The sequence below is a fragment of the Oncorhynchus mykiss genome, chromosome 9, assembly GCF_057628025.1.
Source record: "Oncorhynchus mykiss isolate SJ-2025 chromosome 9, ASM5762802v1, whole genome shotgun sequence".
NCBI lineage: Eukaryota > Metazoa > Chordata > Actinopteri > Salmoniformes > Salmonidae > Oncorhynchus > Oncorhynchus mykiss.
Window position 1 is genome coordinate 70,984,423 of NC_143030.1, and position 20,351 is coordinate 71,004,773.

The 20,351-nt window shown below is 44.3% G+C and overlaps 1 protein-coding gene across 1 annotated transcript; it reads right to left on the reverse strand.

Annotated features, from left to right (window-relative positions):
- Window positions 1–3,811: 3,811 nt before the first annotated feature.
- On the reverse strand, window positions 3,812–16,752 carry LOC110532698 (photoreceptor ankyrin repeat protein). The gene is made up of 6 exons (XM_021616792.3): window positions 16,268–16,752; window positions 11,377–11,857; window positions 10,934–11,063; window positions 10,516–10,656; window positions 9,113–9,292; window positions 3,812–8,813 (listed from the first exon to the last, which is right to left on the reverse strand). Exons 2-6 carry the CDS (start codon window positions 11,632–11,634, stop codon window positions 8,137–8,139), a joined length of 1,386 nt encoding a protein of 461 aa, XP_021472467.2. The 5' UTR covers window positions 11,635–11,857; window positions 16,268–16,752; the 3' UTR covers window positions 3,812–8,136.
- Between the last annotated feature and the right edge of the window lie 3,599 nt (window positions 16,753–20,351).

Sequence of the window (20,351 nt, forward strand, 5' to 3'; positions counted from 1 at the left end):
TGGGAACCCTCCTACATATGTCAGAGATACGTTCCAAGTTGACCAGATTTGTCTCGTCGCAGTGACGCTTTATCTCGGGCAAAAATCTTTCACTGAAAATCGAAAACACTAAGCTCGGGTCTAGAACACTAGGCGTCAGTCTTCCACTTTGAAATAACTTCACAAACAACCCCATCGCCCCCTCTCAATAAAATACGTAGCCTGCCTATGAACCTAACTTGTTCCTGATTCAAGTGGAAGATAAACCCTACAGAGATTATCCCACCCGTCATTGTGTTGAGTCTGGCTGGAACCTGCTCTCATACTGGTTCTCCTGTTTCTGGCAAACCTCTTATTTACTCCTCTGGTTCTCCTGTTTCTGGCAAACCTCTTATTTACTCCTCTGGTTCTCCCCATGTAGCCTGGCTTCTCTGAATACTGCAGTTAAAGGGTTACAGATGTGGCTTTGGTGTCTCTCAGTGTGGGAGTTGAAGATCGGCTGTTGTAAATGCTACAGTACATAATAAAGCATCAAGCAGACAACATTTTTGCTCTTGAACTTAAATTCTAACTTGATTATTAGGCCTAGGGGGGAGAGTAATGCTCACTGTCGATGTATCATTAACAAAGTGATACTGACCTGAGGTTACTGTGCCCAGTGGGACGTTAGAAGAGCAGCCGTCCAACGGCATGGCGCTTCCTAAGGACGCTGACTGGACCCCAAGACAGACAGAGGTCCATCCCAAATGGCACCATATTTGCTATGTAGTGCACTATACTCTTGGGAATAGGGTACTTCTTGCCCATTGAGCAAGTAGTGGAATACAGTGCCTTGCGAAAGTATTCGGCCCCCTTGAACTTTGCGACCTTTTGCCACATTTCAGGCTTCAAACATAAAGATATAAAACTGTATTTTTTTGTGAAGAATCAACAACAAGTGGGACACAATCATGAAGTGGAACGACATTTATTGGATATTTCAAACTTTTTAACAAATCAAAAACTGAAAAATTGGGCGTGCAAAATTATTCAGCCCCTTTACTTTCAGTGCAGCAAACTCTCTCCAGAAGTTCAGTGAGGATCTCTGAATGATCCAATGTTGACCTAAATGACTAATGATGATAAATACAATCCACCTGTGTGTAATCAAGTCTCCGTATAAATGCACCTGCACTGTGATAGTCTCAGAGGTCCGTTAAAAGCGCAGAGAGCATCATGAAGAACAAGGAACACACCAGGCAGGTCCGAGATACTGTTGTGAAGAAGTTTAAAGCCGGATTTGGATACAAAAAGATTTCCCAAGCTTTAAACATCCCAAGGAGCACTGTGCAAGCGATAATATTGAAATGGAAGGAGTATCAGACCACTGCAAATCTACCAAGACCTGGCCGTCCCTCTAAACTTTCAGCTCATACAAGGAGAAGACTGATCAGAGATGCAGCCAAGAGGCCCATGATCACTCTGGATGAACTGCAGAGATCTACAGCTGAGGTGGGAGACTCTGTCCATAGGACAACAATCAGTCGTATATTGCACAAATCTGGCCTTTATGGAAGAGTGGCAAGAAGAAAGACATTTCTTAAAGATATCCATAAAAAGTGTCGTTTAAAGTTTGCCACAAGCCACCTGGGAGACACACCAAACATGTGGAAGAAGGTGCTCTGGTCAGATGAAACCAAAATTGAACTTTTTGGCAACAATGCAAAACGTTATGTTTGGCGTAAAAGCAACACAGCTGAAAACACCATCCCCACTGTCAAACATGGTGGTGGCAGCATCATGGTTTGGGCCTGCTTTTCTTCAGCAGGGACAGGGAAGATGGTTAAAATTGATGGGAAGATGGATGGAGCCAAATACAGGACCATTCTGGAAGAAAACCTGATGGAGTCTGCAAAAGACCTGAGACTGGGACGGAGATTTGTCTTCCAACAAGATAATGATACAAAACATAAAGCAAAATCTACAATGGAATGGTTCAAAAATAAACATATCCAGGTGTTAGAATGGCCAAGTCAAAGTCCAGGCCTGAATCCAATCGAGAATCTGTGGAAAGAACTGAAAACTGCTGTTCACAAATGCTCTCCATCCAACCTCACTGAGTTCGAGCTGTTTTGCAAGGAGGAATGGGAAAACATTTCAGTCTCTCGATGTGCAAAACTGATAGAGACATACCCCAAGCGACTTACAGCTGTAATCGCAGCAAAAGGTGGCGCTAAAGTATTAACTTAAGGGGGCTGAATAATTTTGCACGCCCAATTTTTCAGTTTTTGATTTGTTAAAAAAGTTTGAAATATCTAATAAATGTCGTTCCACTTCACGATTGTGTCCCACTTGTTGTTGATTCTTCACAAAAAAATACAGTTTTATATCTTTATGTTTGAAGCCTGAAATGTGGCAAAAGGTCGCAAAGTTCAAGGGGGCCGAATACTTTCGCAAGGCACTGTATATAGACAATAGGGTGCCATTCAGAACGCTGCTCTGACTGAGACAGCCAGTCCCACATCGATCCCTACTCTTACCCATTGGACGGAACCCTTCAGTGGTTGCAGATCTGACTAATGGGCGATGACACACTCACTGTCCATGGTATTGCAACTGGTATCCGGTCACCATCCCCTTTAATGTTTCAGAAACAAATATAAAAACCATTTTTGAACACACACTGTTTAGGCCTTCACTATAATTAAGCAATAAGGCCCGGGGGGGGGGGGGGGCAATATACCGCGTCGAAGGGCTATTCTTACACGACGCAACACAGAGTGCTAGGACACAGCCCTTAGCCGTGGTATATTGGCCATATTGCTATTGCTATTATAAACTGGTTACCAGCGTAATAAGAGCAGTAAAAATACGTGTTTTGTCATACCCATGGTATACGGTCTGATATACCACGACTGTCAGCCAATCAGCATTCAGGGCTCGAACCTAGAGCTTTGGGAAATATTGCACCATTTTGGCCAGCTTTGGTCATTATGAAATATCCTAGAAAAGGAAGTCTGCAAGGCCTACAGTCTAAATCTAATAAATGTAGCTATCTAGATCCAGTGGAACACTTTATCTAATACTGAACTGTTGATCTCCCACCATGATCCAAATATGGCTGCCTCCTTTATGGGAACGCTGAATTACACTGAAGCGTGGGTGAGATATTTTCTTCTCAGTAATGGGAATTTCTTGTTCTCATGGCCCTTAATCTATCCTCTTGGGCTGTGTACAGATACACGCACAGCTGGTAACCCTCAAATCAACTGTTTTAGCAAAGAGAGAGCAAACTGTTATTTTTGATCAGCAGCATGTCTTTTTCCTTCCCAAAATTAATCTGTGAGATGTTGAGATCTGGGTTGTTTGTAACATTCTTTCAGCACCAGCTAGGCAGCACCAGCTAGGCAACATCAGCTAAGCAGCACCAGCTAGGCAGCACCAGCTAGGAAGCACCAGCTAGGCAACACCAGCTAGGCAGCACCAGCTAGGCAACATCAGCTAGGCAGCACCAGCTAGGCAACACCAGCTAGGCAGCACCAGCTAGGCAGCACCAGCTAGGAAGCACCAGCTAGGCAGCACCAGCTAGGCAGCACCAGCCAGGCAGCACCAGCCAGGCAACACCAGCTAGGCAGCAACAGCTAGGCAGCACCAGCTAGGCAACACCAGCTAGGCAGTACCAGCTAGGCAGCAACAGCTAGGCAGCACCAGCTAGGCAACACCAGCTAGGCAGTACCAGCTAGGCAGCACCAGAAAAATAGAAGGATATCATTCTATTTCTAAGGACAGCACAACAGCACAGTTTGTTTTGTTGTTGTGCCAAAATCTCACAGAGACAGGAGGGAGAATTAAAACGTGTTTAGGATTTTATTCAATAGAATAGAGAGACAGGCAATGTCTGCTTCTAAAATAAGTTGAGCACTTTTCAAATGTTAACGTAAAGAGCACATCCTGAATGAAAATACCTGTGAAACATAAATGTGCTTTTGTACAGTAACATAATGTGCCATGCAGCCATTTTTCTAAGTAATAGAAAACATGAGTCATCATGGAAATGCATAAACAGTCTGTGATATACAGTATGAATCTCCTGTCTGAGGACTCCCAGTCACAAATGCCACCCTATTCCCTATTGAACAGGGCCCATAGGGCTCTGGTCAGAAGTAGTGCACTACATGGAGAATAGGTTGCCATTTTGGAGGCAGACTCAGTCTTTAGTCAAAGGTTCTACTATGGTCTCTCTCTGACCTCCTTGGGGCTTTTATTTTGATGTAGACTGTATATTGACTAGTTCCCCAACTGCAAAGGGGAACTGAGACAAACATTGTAGAGATACTTTGAGAAAGTTTCATTGGTTCTATCTTGGTAGGTTGATCTACTGACATGAAAAGTTGATGAGTGTCCTTTGTAAATTTAAAAATTATTGCTTTAGTTTGAATCTTATTCCTCCTATTTGTCTGTTTGTTTTTCCAAATGGATCTTGTTTGTTTATTTATAGACTGATATTTATGGTCTGGAGATAGCGGTCTAAGGCACTGCATCGCAGTGCTTGAAGCGTCACTACAGACCTGCGTTCGATCCCAGGCTCTGTCACAACCGACCCGGAGTCCCATAGGGTGACGCACAATTGGCCCAGTGTCATCCGGGTTAGGGGATGGTTTGGCCGGGGGCTTTACTTGGGGTGTTTCCTCCGACACACTGGTGCAGCTGGCTTCCCGGGTTAAGCGGGCGGGTGTTAAGAAGCGCGGTTTGGCGGGTTATGTTTCAAGGGACGCATGACTCGACCCTCTCCCGACCCCATTGGGGAGTTGCAGCGATGAGACAAAATTGAAATCATGAAATTGGGGAGAAAAAAGGGGGTAAAATACAAAAAAGCCCCATGAAGTTTTAAGTATTACAAAAGAGATCTGCACAATGACTTGGAGGATTACTGGCTGAGTGGACATTACCCCTCCCATGTATTGCATCCTTTGGGTTATGCCGCTACCTATGGTTAGGTCGTGTGGTTACGCCCCATGGTTACAGACATATCTATTGTTAGTCGCTATGGTTACAGACGTATAGTTAGTCTTTATGGTTACGCCCCATGGTTACAGATGTACAGTATATATATTTAGGCTGTATGGTTAAGCCCCATGGTTACAGATGTATCTATATTTAGGCTGTGTGGTTATGCCCCATGGTTACAGATGTATCTATATTTAGGCTGTATGGTTACTCCCATGGTTACAGATGTATCTATATATAGGCTCTGTAGTAGATGGGTAAAAAAAGCCAACTCTGAATATCCCTTTGAGCATGGTAAAGTTAATAATTACACTTTGGAAGGTGTATCAATACATCCAGTCACTACAAAGATACAGGCGTCCTTCCTAACTTAGTTGCCAGAGAGGAAGGAAACCGCTCAAGGAGTTCACCATGAGGCCAATGGGGATTTTAAACGAGTTACAGAGTTAAATGGCTGATATGAGAAAAGTGAGGATGGATCAACAACATTGTAATTACTCCACAATACTAACCCAAATGACAGTGAAAAGTAGGAAGCCTGTACATAATGCAAATATTCCAAAACATGCATCCTGTTTGCAATAAGACACAAAAGTACTACTGCAAATAATGTGTCAAAGAAATTAACTTTTGTCCTGAATACAAAGTGTTATGTTTGGGGCAAATCCAACACAAAACATCACTGAGTACCACTCTTCATATTTTCAAGCATGGTGGGGGCCTCATCCTGTTATGGGTATACTTGTCATCGGCAATGACTTGGACGTTTTTTAGGATAAAAAGAAAAGGAATAGAGCTAAGCGCAGGCAAAGTCTTAGAGGAAATCCTGGTTCAATCTGCTTTCCAACAGACACTGGAAGACAAATCCACCTTTCAGCAGGACAATAACCTAAAACACAAGGCCAAATATACACTGGAGTTTCTTACCAAAATGACACTGAATGTTCCTGAGTAGCCTAGTTACAGTTTGGACTTAATAAAACATCTTGAAAATCTATGGCAAGACTTGAAAATGTCTGTCTAGCAATGATCAACAACCAACTTGACAGAGCTTGAATAATAAAAAATATACAATCCAGGTTTGCAAAGCTTTCAGAGACTTACCCAGAACCATGTGTTGACTCAGGGGGTTGAATACTTTTCTAATCAGAATTTATCCGTTTTTCTCACCCCCCCCCCCCCCCCCCCCAAAATGCTTGAATTTTTCTTCCAGACTGACATTAGAGTATTTTGTGTAGATCGTTGACAAAAAAAATGACTATTAAATACATTTGAATCCCACTTTGTAACACCAAAAAAATGTGGACAAATTCAAGGGGTGTGAATACTTTCTGAAAGTACTGTATAGTTAGGCTGTATGGTTACACCCCATGGTTACAGACGTATCTATGGTTATGTTGTATGGTTACGCCCCATGGTTACAGACGTATTTATTGTTAGGTTGTATGGTTACACCCCATGGTTACAGCTATATCTATGGTTAGGCTACATGGTTATTGTCTGATCTGACTGTGACTATAATAGCACCAGTTAACAAGCTCACTGAGCTCACACACTAACCCAGCTTAGCCTATAGCCAAAGCTGCTAAATCTATCGGATATAGGGGGAAGAAGGATCATCACTAAGTCACATGGATGTTGTGTTTTTAAACGTTTTAATGTTTGGTTTTGTAATAGAATATTCATTAGGCCTGTTGTATCTTTTCATATTGTAGGAGCCGTATCTGACACATCAATGGTTTTTGACTGGCAAAAGCCACTACACATACGATTTTCTGGATCCTTGACGAGGATGATGGTGTTATTTAAAAATAACCATCACATACTATTAGGACAGAAGTGGATTCCTACTGAATAACATACTTCACATTTCAGCTCCATCACAACATGTGAACTGGATCAACAAACAATTTATTCTAACTGAGCAGGTTTGTGCAACGTAATAATAAGCCACTCAGGTTTATCTTTAAATACCTGAGCCTCATCAAAACTGAGGGGATCCCTGATATTGTATTACTACTCTTGATAAAAGTCAAAAGTCCTCTCACCGGTAACAGTGAAAAATCTACTTCTTTCGGAAGACAGCTAATTGGAGTACATAGGAAAACAAAGCACAGAGCAGATTGGAACTCAGATGTGCGTTGTGGTCAGACCTGGGTTCATATACTATTCAAAATCTTACAAAAACATTCAGCGTTTGCTTTAGCTTGCCTGGAGTGCCAGTTGGGTGTGGTTTGCACTTTTGGGACTTTTATATTGTTTCCATATCAACAGGCAAGCTCTCTCAAGCACAGCTGAAACATTTGAAATGCTTTCAAATTGTATTTGACCCCAGGTCTGGTTGTGCTATATCTGACCATGAGGTTTATCAAACAGGCAACTCTGAAACCTTGTTCATAATCCTCCCTAATCATTTGCCTAACTCATGTTAATGTCCTGTTTCTTTTTCAGGAAGTACCTTGCTTATCAGAAACTAGAGATTTATTTGCTATGGCTCTGGTTCCTTCACAGTTTCGATTGGTTAGCTATAAACATGGAAGACCAAACAAACTCTACTGACCTTTTTAACATCTGAACTCTCCAAAATAAATAAATCAACAAAATAATTTAAAACAGAAAAAGAGAATTCCACATGAAAGATACATTAATAATAATGTCTAGGAATGTCCAGGCCATTGCAGTCCTTACAGCCGCATATCCCCGCAGAGAGGAAAAACAACAGTCCATCCATTAGACTTGGTCCGGCTCAGATGCTAGTTTCCACCCATGTTATTAGAGGCCCCAAGGTAGGGCTGCAACTGAGCCTCCATGATGACCCCAGGCAGGTGCCACCACAGGGGAGCCGTCCCCTTGTCCGTCTTATATGACATCATCACAGTGGATACAATGGAGTTAGTAGGAGATGACAGCAAAGATGGTGGATAAATCAAGATTCTCTCAGGCCGTTTATCATTGAAAAAAATGGTCTACTTAACAGGGGTGGGTCTCCCATGGACACCAATGCAATAGCAGCTGGGTCTGGTCTACTAAGTTCATTGACTTTCATTCAATCAGTAAACAAAACTGCGAGTGGGGTGTCTCGCTTCCTCTTCCGTCTGATGACAGCACAGAGGTCGCTCTATTTTCCCAGAGTTCTGTGCTCCCACTCTGTGGCACTTTACAGACAGCAGTTTAACTTGCCTTGGCAGGCTCCTTTGACTTGGCCGCCACCTTGGCTGCCTTCTTCTTAGCTTTCTTAAGTGCCTTCTCTTGCGCTTGCTTCTCTTCCTCCAACTTTTCCTTTTCCTTTTTCTTCTCCTGCTTCTCTGCCTTGTACTTCCAGACCGGAGGCTCCAGGTGGCCCTTGTGCCTCTTCGCCTTCTTCGCCTTCTTGGGTGTTTTGTCTTGAGACTTGGTGAAGGTGATCTTGGGGATGCAACTAGACGGGAATACAGAGTTCCGGTGGGCCATGGAACAAGGGATGAAGTTACGGACGCCGCTGGCAGCCATCGAGAGAATACTATCCCTCCACTCCGCGTACGAGCAGCAGTTGGCGAGTGAGAAGGGGCTTGACGACGCTGGCGCAGGCTTGAAAGAACATTTCACACCGTTACTATGACACACAGAGCTTTCCTCCAGGTCCTTACTGCTGTGCTTCTCCATCAGCTCCGGCACGGCCAGGCGCCTCTTCCCGAGCTCGGGGGGGCTTGTGGGGCAGAGGGGCCGGCAGCCAGTGGAGACTAGAGGGCTGTGGATGGATGTGGTCATCTTCACCAGGTGGTCCATCACTCCGTTGTCCTGAGGGTCCTTGGGTAAGCTAATGGTCAGGCTGTCCTTCAGACGTTGAGTCAGTGTTTTGGGGATCATGGCTTGAGAAGAAGACAGAAGATAGAAGATTACTTCTATGTAGAACACCTAGTAACATTTCTTGCATTGCAATACAGTTTGATTCAGATTTATTGTCACAGAGACACACTACAGAGAAACACACATATTCTACGCACGCCCAATGGAGAGGTTGGATAAATGGGTCAGCCGCAGTGCAGCGCCCTTGGAGCAGTTTATAGGTTACAACAGCAGGCTACTGGACCACTGCCCACCAGCTTTTTCCCAGCCGGGGCAGGGATTGTAAACGGCAACCCTCTGGTTGTCGGCCGGCCTCTCTAACCTTTGGCAACCAGCTCCTTCAGCTCGGGCCACTCTATCACGTAGCTGTCGCAGAACTGCTCGGCGATGGGGTGCGCCTGGAGAAAACGGAGACGCTGCAGGACCTCGAAGCGACCCGTCTTCAGGGCCCAGTCCATGATGCTTTTCCCCCGGACCTCATCCACTACATTGATATCTGCACCTGGACATTGGGATAGGCAGGGAGACAGAGAAACAACGCACAGCCAAAATGATCACAGGAGCTAGGCAACAAGGTTAGGCACTAAAGAAATGAGGGAAACTGATCAAGATTAGATTTTTATAATGTAATGTGTGAGGCATGTACTCTGACAGTTCAAAGACAATTCAAGTCAATGTAATCGTCCTACTAAGTGGCTTGTGAAGGAACTGTAAAATGTGGAGGGAGATAGAGGATATTAACATAAACAGCAATACACTATGAGTTGGGCTATTCAATTTTGGTTCTGGGGGTTGAAACACTTCCATTTTTCACCTCCTTAGAATCAGGGACCAATTCAGACCTGGGACACCAGGTGAATCCAATTTACTATCAGGTAGAAGCAAAAAAACAGAAATGTTTTGGCCTGCAAGGGCCGGAATTGAATAGCCCGGCGGCTACAGAGAGGAGAACTGTCACTATTTGATTGGCTAATAATGAGACAGTATGTGTTTATGAACATCTCCAGTTTGAAGCAGGAGAATCAAGGGTTTCAATTAAAGGGACAATCAGCATTCCAGCATTCCAGCCATTATTATGAGCCGTCCTCCCCTCAGCAGCCTCCTATGGTACAGATAAGAATAGGTAGTAGGGTGACTTGATGGTGACCTGTTTTGACTTATGTACCGTTAATAGGTGTTACCACAGCCATGTCTCTATCAGTCCTGGTAAATCCACACAAAGCTAATCCAGCCTGCAACCCAAAACAGCTAGTCCCAGATTAGACAAGAAGACGAGAATAGAAAACCAATGTCCTCAGATTTGATCCTTGAACTCAGATAGATGTGCGTCATCATCCTTCTCCACCTAAATGGCTGTCATAATCATACACTTGGTCTGTGTCTGAAATAGCACCCTATTCCCTATATAGTGAACCATTTTTTTTTTCTTTAACACATTCACAGTAACCATAGAAACCTAATGAATAATACAATAGTCAATCTAGTTCTATGATGATAAGTTGATAACCCATTTCACCATAGTAACTGTGCTTCTACTGATTCGTGAATAAACGTATTAAAGATATCAGTTAGGAAGTTGTCAGTATGGAGAGGAAGGGTTTTTGCGCCACTTGGAAAAGGAAAACCCATGGAAATAGTATTTGGAAGTCCTTCCAACCCTGCACGCAAAGACTTCTGTTCGATGACTACTCCAATAGTCCAATTTTACTGACTATAGCCACTTACCGGCCATGAGGAGGGAAGACACACAGTCTACCCTGCCTTGCATGGCTGCCTTGATGAGGGCAGTGAAGCCCCGGATGTCCCTCACCTCCAGGTCTATCTTAGGGTAGTAGTTCAGGATGAAGTTTAGAATGGAGATATAGCCTGGGTGGAGAGAGGGGCTGTTATTAGGAAGGTTCAAGTTGCCATAGTTGTTATCACCAGTGGAATTGGGTGGGAATCTTCAGGGGAACATTTTAACAAGTTTTGTAACTGAATGGCCGTTGACTGTGATTATTAAGTTACCAGTTGATTTAGTTCCAGTTACACCCCTGAGTATAATGCTGTGACCCCTACCAGATCATGGAATAGGCGCTTCTATTGATATGATATGATATGATATGCTCACCAAAGCTAGCCAGCATATTATTGCAATGCTTACCGGCCTGGGCAGCAATCATCAGTGCTGTGTTGCCTTCATTGTCCTGATGGTTAATGTTGATCAGTGGACAAGTGTGTAGACCGTAGACCATGTCCACATAGCCTCTGGAGACAGCAAGCATCAGACCATTCTGACATGGAAACAAAGCCGAGCCCAGATGTGGTCATTCAATATGCTCTAATGCAGTGTTTCTCCCCCTTTTATGTACCAGAAACCGCCAAGCTTTTGTTCTTCCTCCTTGTGGGACCCCTTACATTAAAATGAACATTTGAGTAACTCACTAAAAAAGTATAAGCCAACCATCTCAAAGACCAGTCAGTATCATCCCGGGAATCATTGCCAGTCCGCAGGCCAAAGGTTGAGAAACACTGCTCTAAGGCAGAGAGAAATCAAATACTTGTTGAACCCAGAACCACCTGAGGGAAACATGACATAGTCCTTACCATGCCATTGATGTCCAGCTCCATAACCTCTTCCTTAGTAACCCCCCTCTCCAGGACCCTCTGTAGCGTCAGCGCCTCGTTCCTGTTACAGGCCTCGTACAGCGTAGAGGTGGTGCCTCCACTACCCCGCTCCATCTCATAGTCTGGCATGATAGAGTCCTCTGACACCAAGCTCGCCGTTTCGGACTCATTCTCAGAGAGTTCAGAATCCTCGGACGGGCCAGCGCCTAGTTGGGGATCATCTTGTGCATGAGCCATCACTGGACCACCAGGTGGACCACTGAAAGGATGAGATCACACCCGACCAAGAGGCCTCCTCTGCCCACGGGAGGATGAGATCACACCCGACCAAGAGGCCTCTTCTGCCCACGGGAGGATGAGATCACACCTGACCAAGAGGCCTCCTCTGCCCACGGGAGGATGAGATGTGGAGAGGACCCTGCCTGGACCCTGCTGATGATTACCACATCACAGCTGCTCCCTGGAAGAATAGACACAGACATACATGACTGGAGGGACACAGACAAACAGACACAGAACAGCAAGAGCGCGTTCGCACACACACACATGCACACACAATATGACTGTCACACTCTTACACCACAGAGAGAGCTCTAATTCAATTACACATTGTGAAACAACTGGCAACTCAATTATGGATGTGAGGAATCAAACGTCCTGTTCGTACCCTATTCTGGTTCCCTTCTCTTCCATTTCCCCAAGATATGATCCTTTTTTTTAAATCAAAGAGTGTTTATCAATAGCTCATAGAGAGTGTCTCTAAACCTTCTCTGGCTCACAATAAACCAACTGAAATAAACCAGCATGGATCTAGTTGGCATGAAACATGCATATATTGTATAAGAATAGCCATCAAACAATCCGTTAGAGTCTGTATTTACACTACATTCAATTACCAATGTGACAAAACATTTTGTAATCATTAGCCTACATAGTTGGTTGACCCTCTCATCTCCATATCTTTCAGTCGATGTTGATCTGTCAAGTAAGTTGCCCCTGAACAGCGTCCTAAGGTTCCCATTAACCTGAGACGGCACGGTCAATACTCCTATGTTTTCTATTTCCAGCCTGGTCTGAGTGTAAGGACTGGTCCACTGATTGGTCTTAGTCAGAGTGAGTGAGTGAGGTTGTAAAGTAGATGAGCCTCAATCCCCCCAGACCTGAGGAGAGCCTTAATGACCGATTCACCTTCTAGGGCTGATGCAACCTGTATTGTGTTTGCTCCGATATTTTATTTTTTACGTTGTCCTTTTCAGCACAGTTCTATCAACTATGGGGGATTCGTAACCAGGCCAGCCTAGTACAGCTCGGCTAGGGTTGGGTAGCTTAGGTCCTATAGTGTGAATCAGGCTGAGGAGAACCTGAGGTGAACCTGAGGTGAACCTCTCCCAGCCAGGTGTGGTTGACAGGAGGAGGTATTGTAATCTGAACAATTACGGCAGTCAGAAATAATCTGCCCTCTCAGCCTCGTCACGGTGCAACCAACGCGCTACCGATAGACGTTTTGTAACTGGATTGAGGCCAGGACACCAGGACACCCTACTGGACACCAGGACACCCTACCGGACACCAGGACACCCTACTGGACACCAGGACACCCTACCGGACACCAGGACGCCCTACTGGACACCAGGACACCCTACCGGACACCAGGACGCCCTACTGGACACCAGGACACCCTACTCGAAGACACACTGAACGTGACGGTCTAGTCTGTATCTGGAGGTCAATACCAGGATTAATAGATAAACCTTGCGTTTAAATAAAGCTTCTTGGGAAGTTTTCTAATGTCTATACTGAGCACACACTGTAAGCCTGCTTTATACACATTGCATAAACTATCAGGGAGAGTTTAATAAGCATTCAATGCATTTACTTTTAAAGCAATTATCTAAAGAACATGAAAAGGGAGGTCTACTGCTGCTGAACACAGACTAACAAGAATGATGTTTTCAGGAATAAGAAATTCAGCAAAAAGCTTTGGCTTCTCTCTCAGTGAGTCAGCCTATGTAGGCTAAGTGATAGGGTGTGTGTAATGGGTATAGACAGGGCATATGGTGCAGACAGCCTGCCTGCTATCATGTCTGGGAAGCCAGGCTGGGCCAGGCCTGCTCAGCATCTGTCACTGCATGGGGCTTCACCTTCAACTAGAGTAGAGTAGCCTGCTGGGTACTAATCAACCAATCTGTGTATATATACACACACACACACACACACACACACACACACACACACACACACACACACACACACACACACACACACACACACACACCAACTGCACTGGTAACAATCAGCAACAATGTTGGTAACTGCCCTGGTAACAATGTTGGTAACTGCCCTGGTAACAATGTTGGTAACTGCCCTGGTAACAATCAGCAACAATGTTGGTAACTGCTCTGGTAACAATGTTGGTAACTGCCCTGGTAACAATGTTGGTAACTGCCCTGGTAACAATGTTGGTAACTGCTCTGGTAACAATGTTGGTAACTGCCCTGGTAACAATGTTGGTAACTGCTCTGGTAACAATGTTGGTAACTGCCCTGGTAACAATCAGTAACAATGTTGGTAACTGCTCTGGTAACAATGTTGGTAACTGCCATGGTAACAATCAGTAACAATGTTGGTAACTGCCCTGGTAACAATCAGCAACAATGTTGGTAACTGCTCTGGTAACCATGTTGGTAACTGCCCTGGTAACAATCAGCAACAATGTTGGTAACTGCTCTGGTAACAATGTTGGTAACTGCCCTGGTAACAATCAGCAACAATGTTGGTAACTGCCATGGTAACAATCAGTAACAATGTTGGTAACTGCCCTGGTAACAATCAGCAACAATGTTGGTAACTGCTCTGGTAACCATGTTGGTAACTGCCCTGGTAACAATCAGCAACAATGTTGGTAACTGCTCTGGTAACAATGTTGGTAACTGCCCTGGTAACAATCAGCAACAATGTTGGTAACTGCCCTGGTAACAATCAGCAACAATGTTGGTAACTGCCCTGGTAACAATCATCAACAATGTTGGTAACTGCCCTGGTAACAATCAACAACAATGTTGGTAACTGCCCTGGTAACAATCAGTAACAATGTTGGTAACTGCCCTGGTAACAATCAGCAACAATGTTGGTAACTGCCCTGGTAACAATCAGTAACAATGTTGGTAACTGCCCTGGTAACAATCAACAACAATGTTGGTAACTGCTCTGGTAACAATCAGTAACAATGTTGGTAACTGCCCTGGTAACAATCAGCAACAATGTTGGTAACTGCCCTGGTAACAATCAGTAACAATGTTGGTAACTGCCCTGGTAACAATCAGCAACAATGTTGGTAACTGCCCTGGTAACAATCAGCAACAATGTTGGTAACAGCTCTGGTAACAATGTTGGTAACTGCCCTGGTAACAATCAGCAACAATGTTGGTAACTGCCCTGGTAACAATGTTGGTAACTGCCCTGGTAACAATCAGCAACAATGTTGGTAACTGCTCTGGTAACAGTGTTGGTAACTGCCCTGGTAACAATCAGCAACAATGTTGGTAACTGCCCTGGTAACAATGTTGGTAACTGCCCTGGTAACAATCAGCAACAATGTTGTTTGAGAAAGTTATCTGTAACTTCTCACGTTGCATAAAACAAAATTCCCAAATGCATCTCTGTGCTCAGACAGAAAAAGAATGGCTATTTTGCTTCAAGGACTGACTGCTATATTTAGCCATCCTTGATGCTGCTTCTCTGTCTTTTGCTTACAGAAAAACAATGTGTTTATATGTGTGTGTGTGTGTGTGTGTGTGTGTGTATGTGTGCATGTGTTTTTATGTGCATGTGTGTGTGTGTGCATGTGTTTTGTGTGAATGTGTTTCTACGCTCCATTGTGTATGTGTGTGTGTGTGTGTGCACACCTGCTTGTGTGTGTGTGAATGGGCAGGGATGGGAAAACCTTATTTTTCACCGCAACATAAACAAAGTTGTCGTCCACAGAGGGGCATTGATGTGATTTTATCTCTCTAGCTGCTTGACTTGGCCCTGCTTTTCTCTACAGAATCACATAGCAACGTTTTCCAATCTCTTCCCAAAGAATTAGCCTTACCACGTTTTTTAACTACAAACATGACTACAGCTTAGCCTACTCATTAGTCTAAAAGCTTCCTTTAAGTAGGATCATGTAGGATCTAGTTTAAACACAGATAGGAACACTCAACCTCTTAAAGTCCCACAAGCCTTTATTTTCATTCCTTTGCTGTTCCTCTTAGAAGAATGAAGATTGATATCACTACAACGTGTCCTCTCTCTCTCTCTCTCTCTCTCTCTCTCTCTCTCTCTCTCTCTCTCTCTCTCTCTCTCTCTCTCTCTCTCTCTCTCTCTCTCTCTCTCTCTCTCTCTCTCTCTCTCTCTCTCTCTCTCTCTCTCTCTCTCTCTCTCTCTCTCTCTCTCTCTCTCTCTCTCTCTCTCTCTCTCTCTCTTCTGTTTTCCTGAGCAGTGGAGGCTGCTGAGGGGAGGACGGCTCATGATAATGTCTGGAACGAAGCAGATGGAATGGTATCAAACACCTGTAAACCATGTGGTTGATGTATTTGATACCATTCCACTGATTCCGCTCCAGACATGACCACAAGCTCATCCTCCCCAATTAAGGTGCCACCAACCTCCTGTGCTACTGGGTCACATAACAACAACTTGTTCTCTAACAACTTCACAAGTCTCTGTTGTTTCTCCGAACAACAAACTGTGGAAGGAGAACATTATAAAACATTATAAAAGGTGCTATCAATCCACAGCATGTGCCTCTGATAAGATTCTGTACAGAAAGTAGTGGGACCATGACCTTTGACAGAGTTACAAACCCATACATGCCAACAAGTCTCACCATAAAATGGTTGTCTATCCAATGGCTGGTATTGTCCTCTTCTCTCTCCCTCTGTTTACTCCCTTTCTCCGTCTTCCTGGGACAATAGCATATGCATCCCCTCTTCCTCTGTTCCTCTGGGTTTGTCTGGCTAAGTACCAGCAACAACAGACCCGTGCTGCTCCAGCTAACGTGCTCTAACCTCCTCCTTACAGTGTGCCTAGGCTGTCCGATAGATCACCACCGCCACACCATCCTCCTCCCAGGTCTTTACATAGACAATGAACGCAAAGTCAGGCAGCAGGCAGCCTGTAGCTGTAAGTTTGTCAGGAGGCAGCATGCTCTCGCCCGATTACAGGAGAATTACAGGAGGATTAGAAGGAAAGAAACAGCGGAAGGAGAGCATTTCACCTGACAGGCTGGCTAGAAGCTGAGCAGGAGGGACTGCTCTCTCTCCCTCTGTCTCTCCAAGTCATTCTCAATCTCTCTCACCCTCCCTCTTTCTCTCCCCCTTTCTCTCTCTTTCTTCCTCTCTCTCCTCCCTTTCTCTCTCCTACTCTTCTACCTCTATCAGGCATTCTCCATATCTCTTCTTCTGTCAGAGACAACCTCTCTAAAGGTCTAAGATAAGTCCTATGATTTAATCACACGTTATGTAGGTCAGTCTGTTGTAGTGGAATGGACCCGGTGTGTGTGTGTGTGTGGGTACGCCCCGATCCCCTGCCCCCCTGTCCGATTGTATAATCCCACTCCCAGTCTTTTTGTGACAGTGAACAGCTCCGGTGAAGTACACACAGCCTGGAGCCTGTTAGCCTAGCTGTTTTACCATGTAAAGCCATTGGATGGGAAACAAACTAACCTGTTACTGAGAGACAGGGGCCTAGTCAGTTAACACACACACACACACACACACACACACGCACGCACGCACGCACGCACACACGCACACTCTCACACACACACACACACACACACACACACACACACACACACACACACACACACACACACACACACACACACACACACACACACACACACACACACACACACGCACATGCACAGAGGAAGGTAGAGGCACATGTCCGTCCACATTCACACACAACATGTTCACATAAAGACATCTCTAATCAGGGTCAGGCCCGGCCCTAGCCTTTTGGGGGCCATAAGCGAGATTTGGTTGGAAGGACCCCCTACCTCGCGAGAAATACATTTTAGTGGCCCCTCTCTTGATGACGGAGAGAAACATTTTAGTTTTAAAGGTAATTCTCTGCAATTCTACACATTTTGCCATGGGGCAGGGACAAGTTTTTGTAATTTTATGACAAATTTCCTGCCATTCTACCCATTTTTCCATGACTTATGCCATGTTAATGATATCTAAGTGAGAGTCACTAACAAAATCAATGGGGGTCCCATGGAGGTCAGGGCCCCTGGGCACATGCCCTGTGTGCCCAGTCGGTATTCGGTCATGATTACTACAACTTTAGATAGCTGGCTAGACAAACTTTCCCATCTAAAAATTGTTAGCCAGCATGGCAAAACTGCTGATGCACAACCAGATTTTGAAAGTGCACCTGCTGTATTCTACTATTCTAACTCTCAACAGTATGTTGAGACGTGACTGAGTTCTTTAGCTTTATGCCTTATGCCCTGATCAGGGTACACACCAGTTTAGCACAGAGCTCCAGTTACCAAGTAATGGAGAGAGAGCAGTCTGACCCCTGCTGGTTTTAAAGAGAATCACTACGTCTCCAGGACAGTCCTGTCCATTCTATCAGGTGCTACAGGTGTTCAAAGTGTAATATACACATGCAGTATAGCAGACACTTTTATACAAAATGACTAACAGTAGCGCCTGCATACATTTTTGCATGGGTGGCCCAAGAGGGAATTATACCACAATCCTGACGTTGAAAGTGGAATATTCTACCAACTTTACCATACAGCAACAGAAGGGTCCATGTCTTAGGATAACTGAAATAGACTGAGTGTACATTTCAGGGCACTGTTAAGCTGAGCCTTTTAAAACAGGCCTAAGGACATTAGCCACAACCGAAGGTACCTGTGCTCTCTGAGCTCTCTGCCCCTCCTCTCACTGAGGTGACCACATGGACAATACGAATGCACCAACAACTACATTTACATCACTATGCCTATCATAGAGCGATGGAAGGGCAAAGCTCTTTCTTTTCAAAAACCCTGTAGCTTCCCTCATAAAATGAACAATAAAAGTATGTCAGATATCGCCAATTGAAGCCCCTGCTCTAACAACCCGTCAACACTGTGACAGGTTGAGATCTGTCAGTTGATCTCGTATTAAGAGTTAATTAGACAGACAACTGCTGATGCTAACAACACCCCACTGCTGTTTCTGGCTTCCAATCCCTGTCAATCCTATCAAATGTCATTCGCCTATTTATTAGATTACACCTTTATTTAACCAGGTAGGCTAGTTGAGAACACCTTTATTTAACCAGGTAGGCTAGTTGAGAACACCTTTATTTAACCAGGTAGGCTAGTTGAGAAAGTGTTCTCATTTCCAACTGCGACCTGGCCAAGATAAAGCAAAGCAGTTCGACACATACAACGACACAGAGTTACACATGGAATAAACAAACATACAATCAATAACACAGTAGAAAAAGTCTATATACAGTGAGTGCAAATGAGGTAAGATAAGGGAGGTAAAGGCAATAAATAGGCCATGGTGGTGAAGTAAATACAATATACCAATTAAAACACTGGAATGGTAGATGTGCAGAAGATGAATTTGCCGGTAGAGATACTGGGGTGCAAAGGAGCAAGGTAATTAAATAAACACAGTATGGGGATGAGGTAGTTGGATGGCTATTTACATATGGGCTATGTACAGGTGCAGTGATCTGTGAGCTGCTCTGACAGCTGGTGCTTAAAGCTAGTGACGGAGATAAGTCTCCAGCTTTAGTGATTTTTGCAATTCGTTCCAGTCATTGGCATCAGAGAACTGGAAGGAGAGGCGGCCAAAGGAAGAATTGGCTTTGGGGGTGACCAGTGAGATATACCTGCTGGAGTGAGTGCTACGGTGACCAGTGAGCTGAGATAAGGTTTTCTTCCAGAATGGTCCTGTATTTGGCTCCATCCATCTTCCCATCAATTTTAACCATCTTCCCTGTCCCTGCTGAAGAAAAGCAGGCCCAAACCATGATGCTGCCACCACCATGTTTGACAGTGGAGATGGTGTGTTCAGGGTGATGAGCTGTGTTGCTTTTACGCCAAACATAACGTTTTGCATTGTTGCCAAAAAGTTCAATTTTGGTTTCATCTGACCAGAGCACCTTCTTCCACATGTTTGGTGTGTCTCCCAGGTGGCTTGTGGCAAACTTTAAATGACACTTTTTATGGATATCTTTAAGAAATGGCTTTCTTCTTGCCACTCTTCCATAAAGGCCAGATTTGTGCAATATACGACTGATTGTTGTCCTATGGACAGAGTCTCCCACCTCAGCTGTAGATCTCTGCAGTTCATCCAGAGTGATCATGGGCCTCTTGGCTGCATCTCTGATCAGTCTTCTCCTTGTATGAGCTGAAAGTTTAGAGGGACGGCCAGGTCTTGGTAGATTTGCAGTGGTCTGATACTCCTTCCATTTCAATATTATCGCTTGCACAGTGCTCCTTGGGATGTTTAAAGCTTGGGAAATCTTTTTGTATCCAAATCCGGCTTTAAACTTCTTCACAACAGTATCTCGGACCTGTCTGGTGTGTTTCTTGTTCTTCATGATGCTCTCTGCGCTTTTAACGGACCTCTGAGACTATCACAGTGCAGGTGCATTTATACTGAGACTTGATTACACACAGGTGGATTGTATTTATCATCATTAGTCATTTAGGTCAACATTGGATCATTCAGAGATCCTCACTGAACTTCTGGAGAGAGTTTGCTGCACTGAAAGTAAAGGGGCTGAATAATAATTTTGCACGCCCAATTTTTCAGTTTTTGATTTGTTAAAAAAGTTTGAAATATCCAATAAATGTCGTTCCACTTCATGATTGTGTCCCACTTGTTGTTGATTCTTCACAAAAAAATACAGTTTTATATCTTTATGTTTGAAGCCTGAAATGTGTC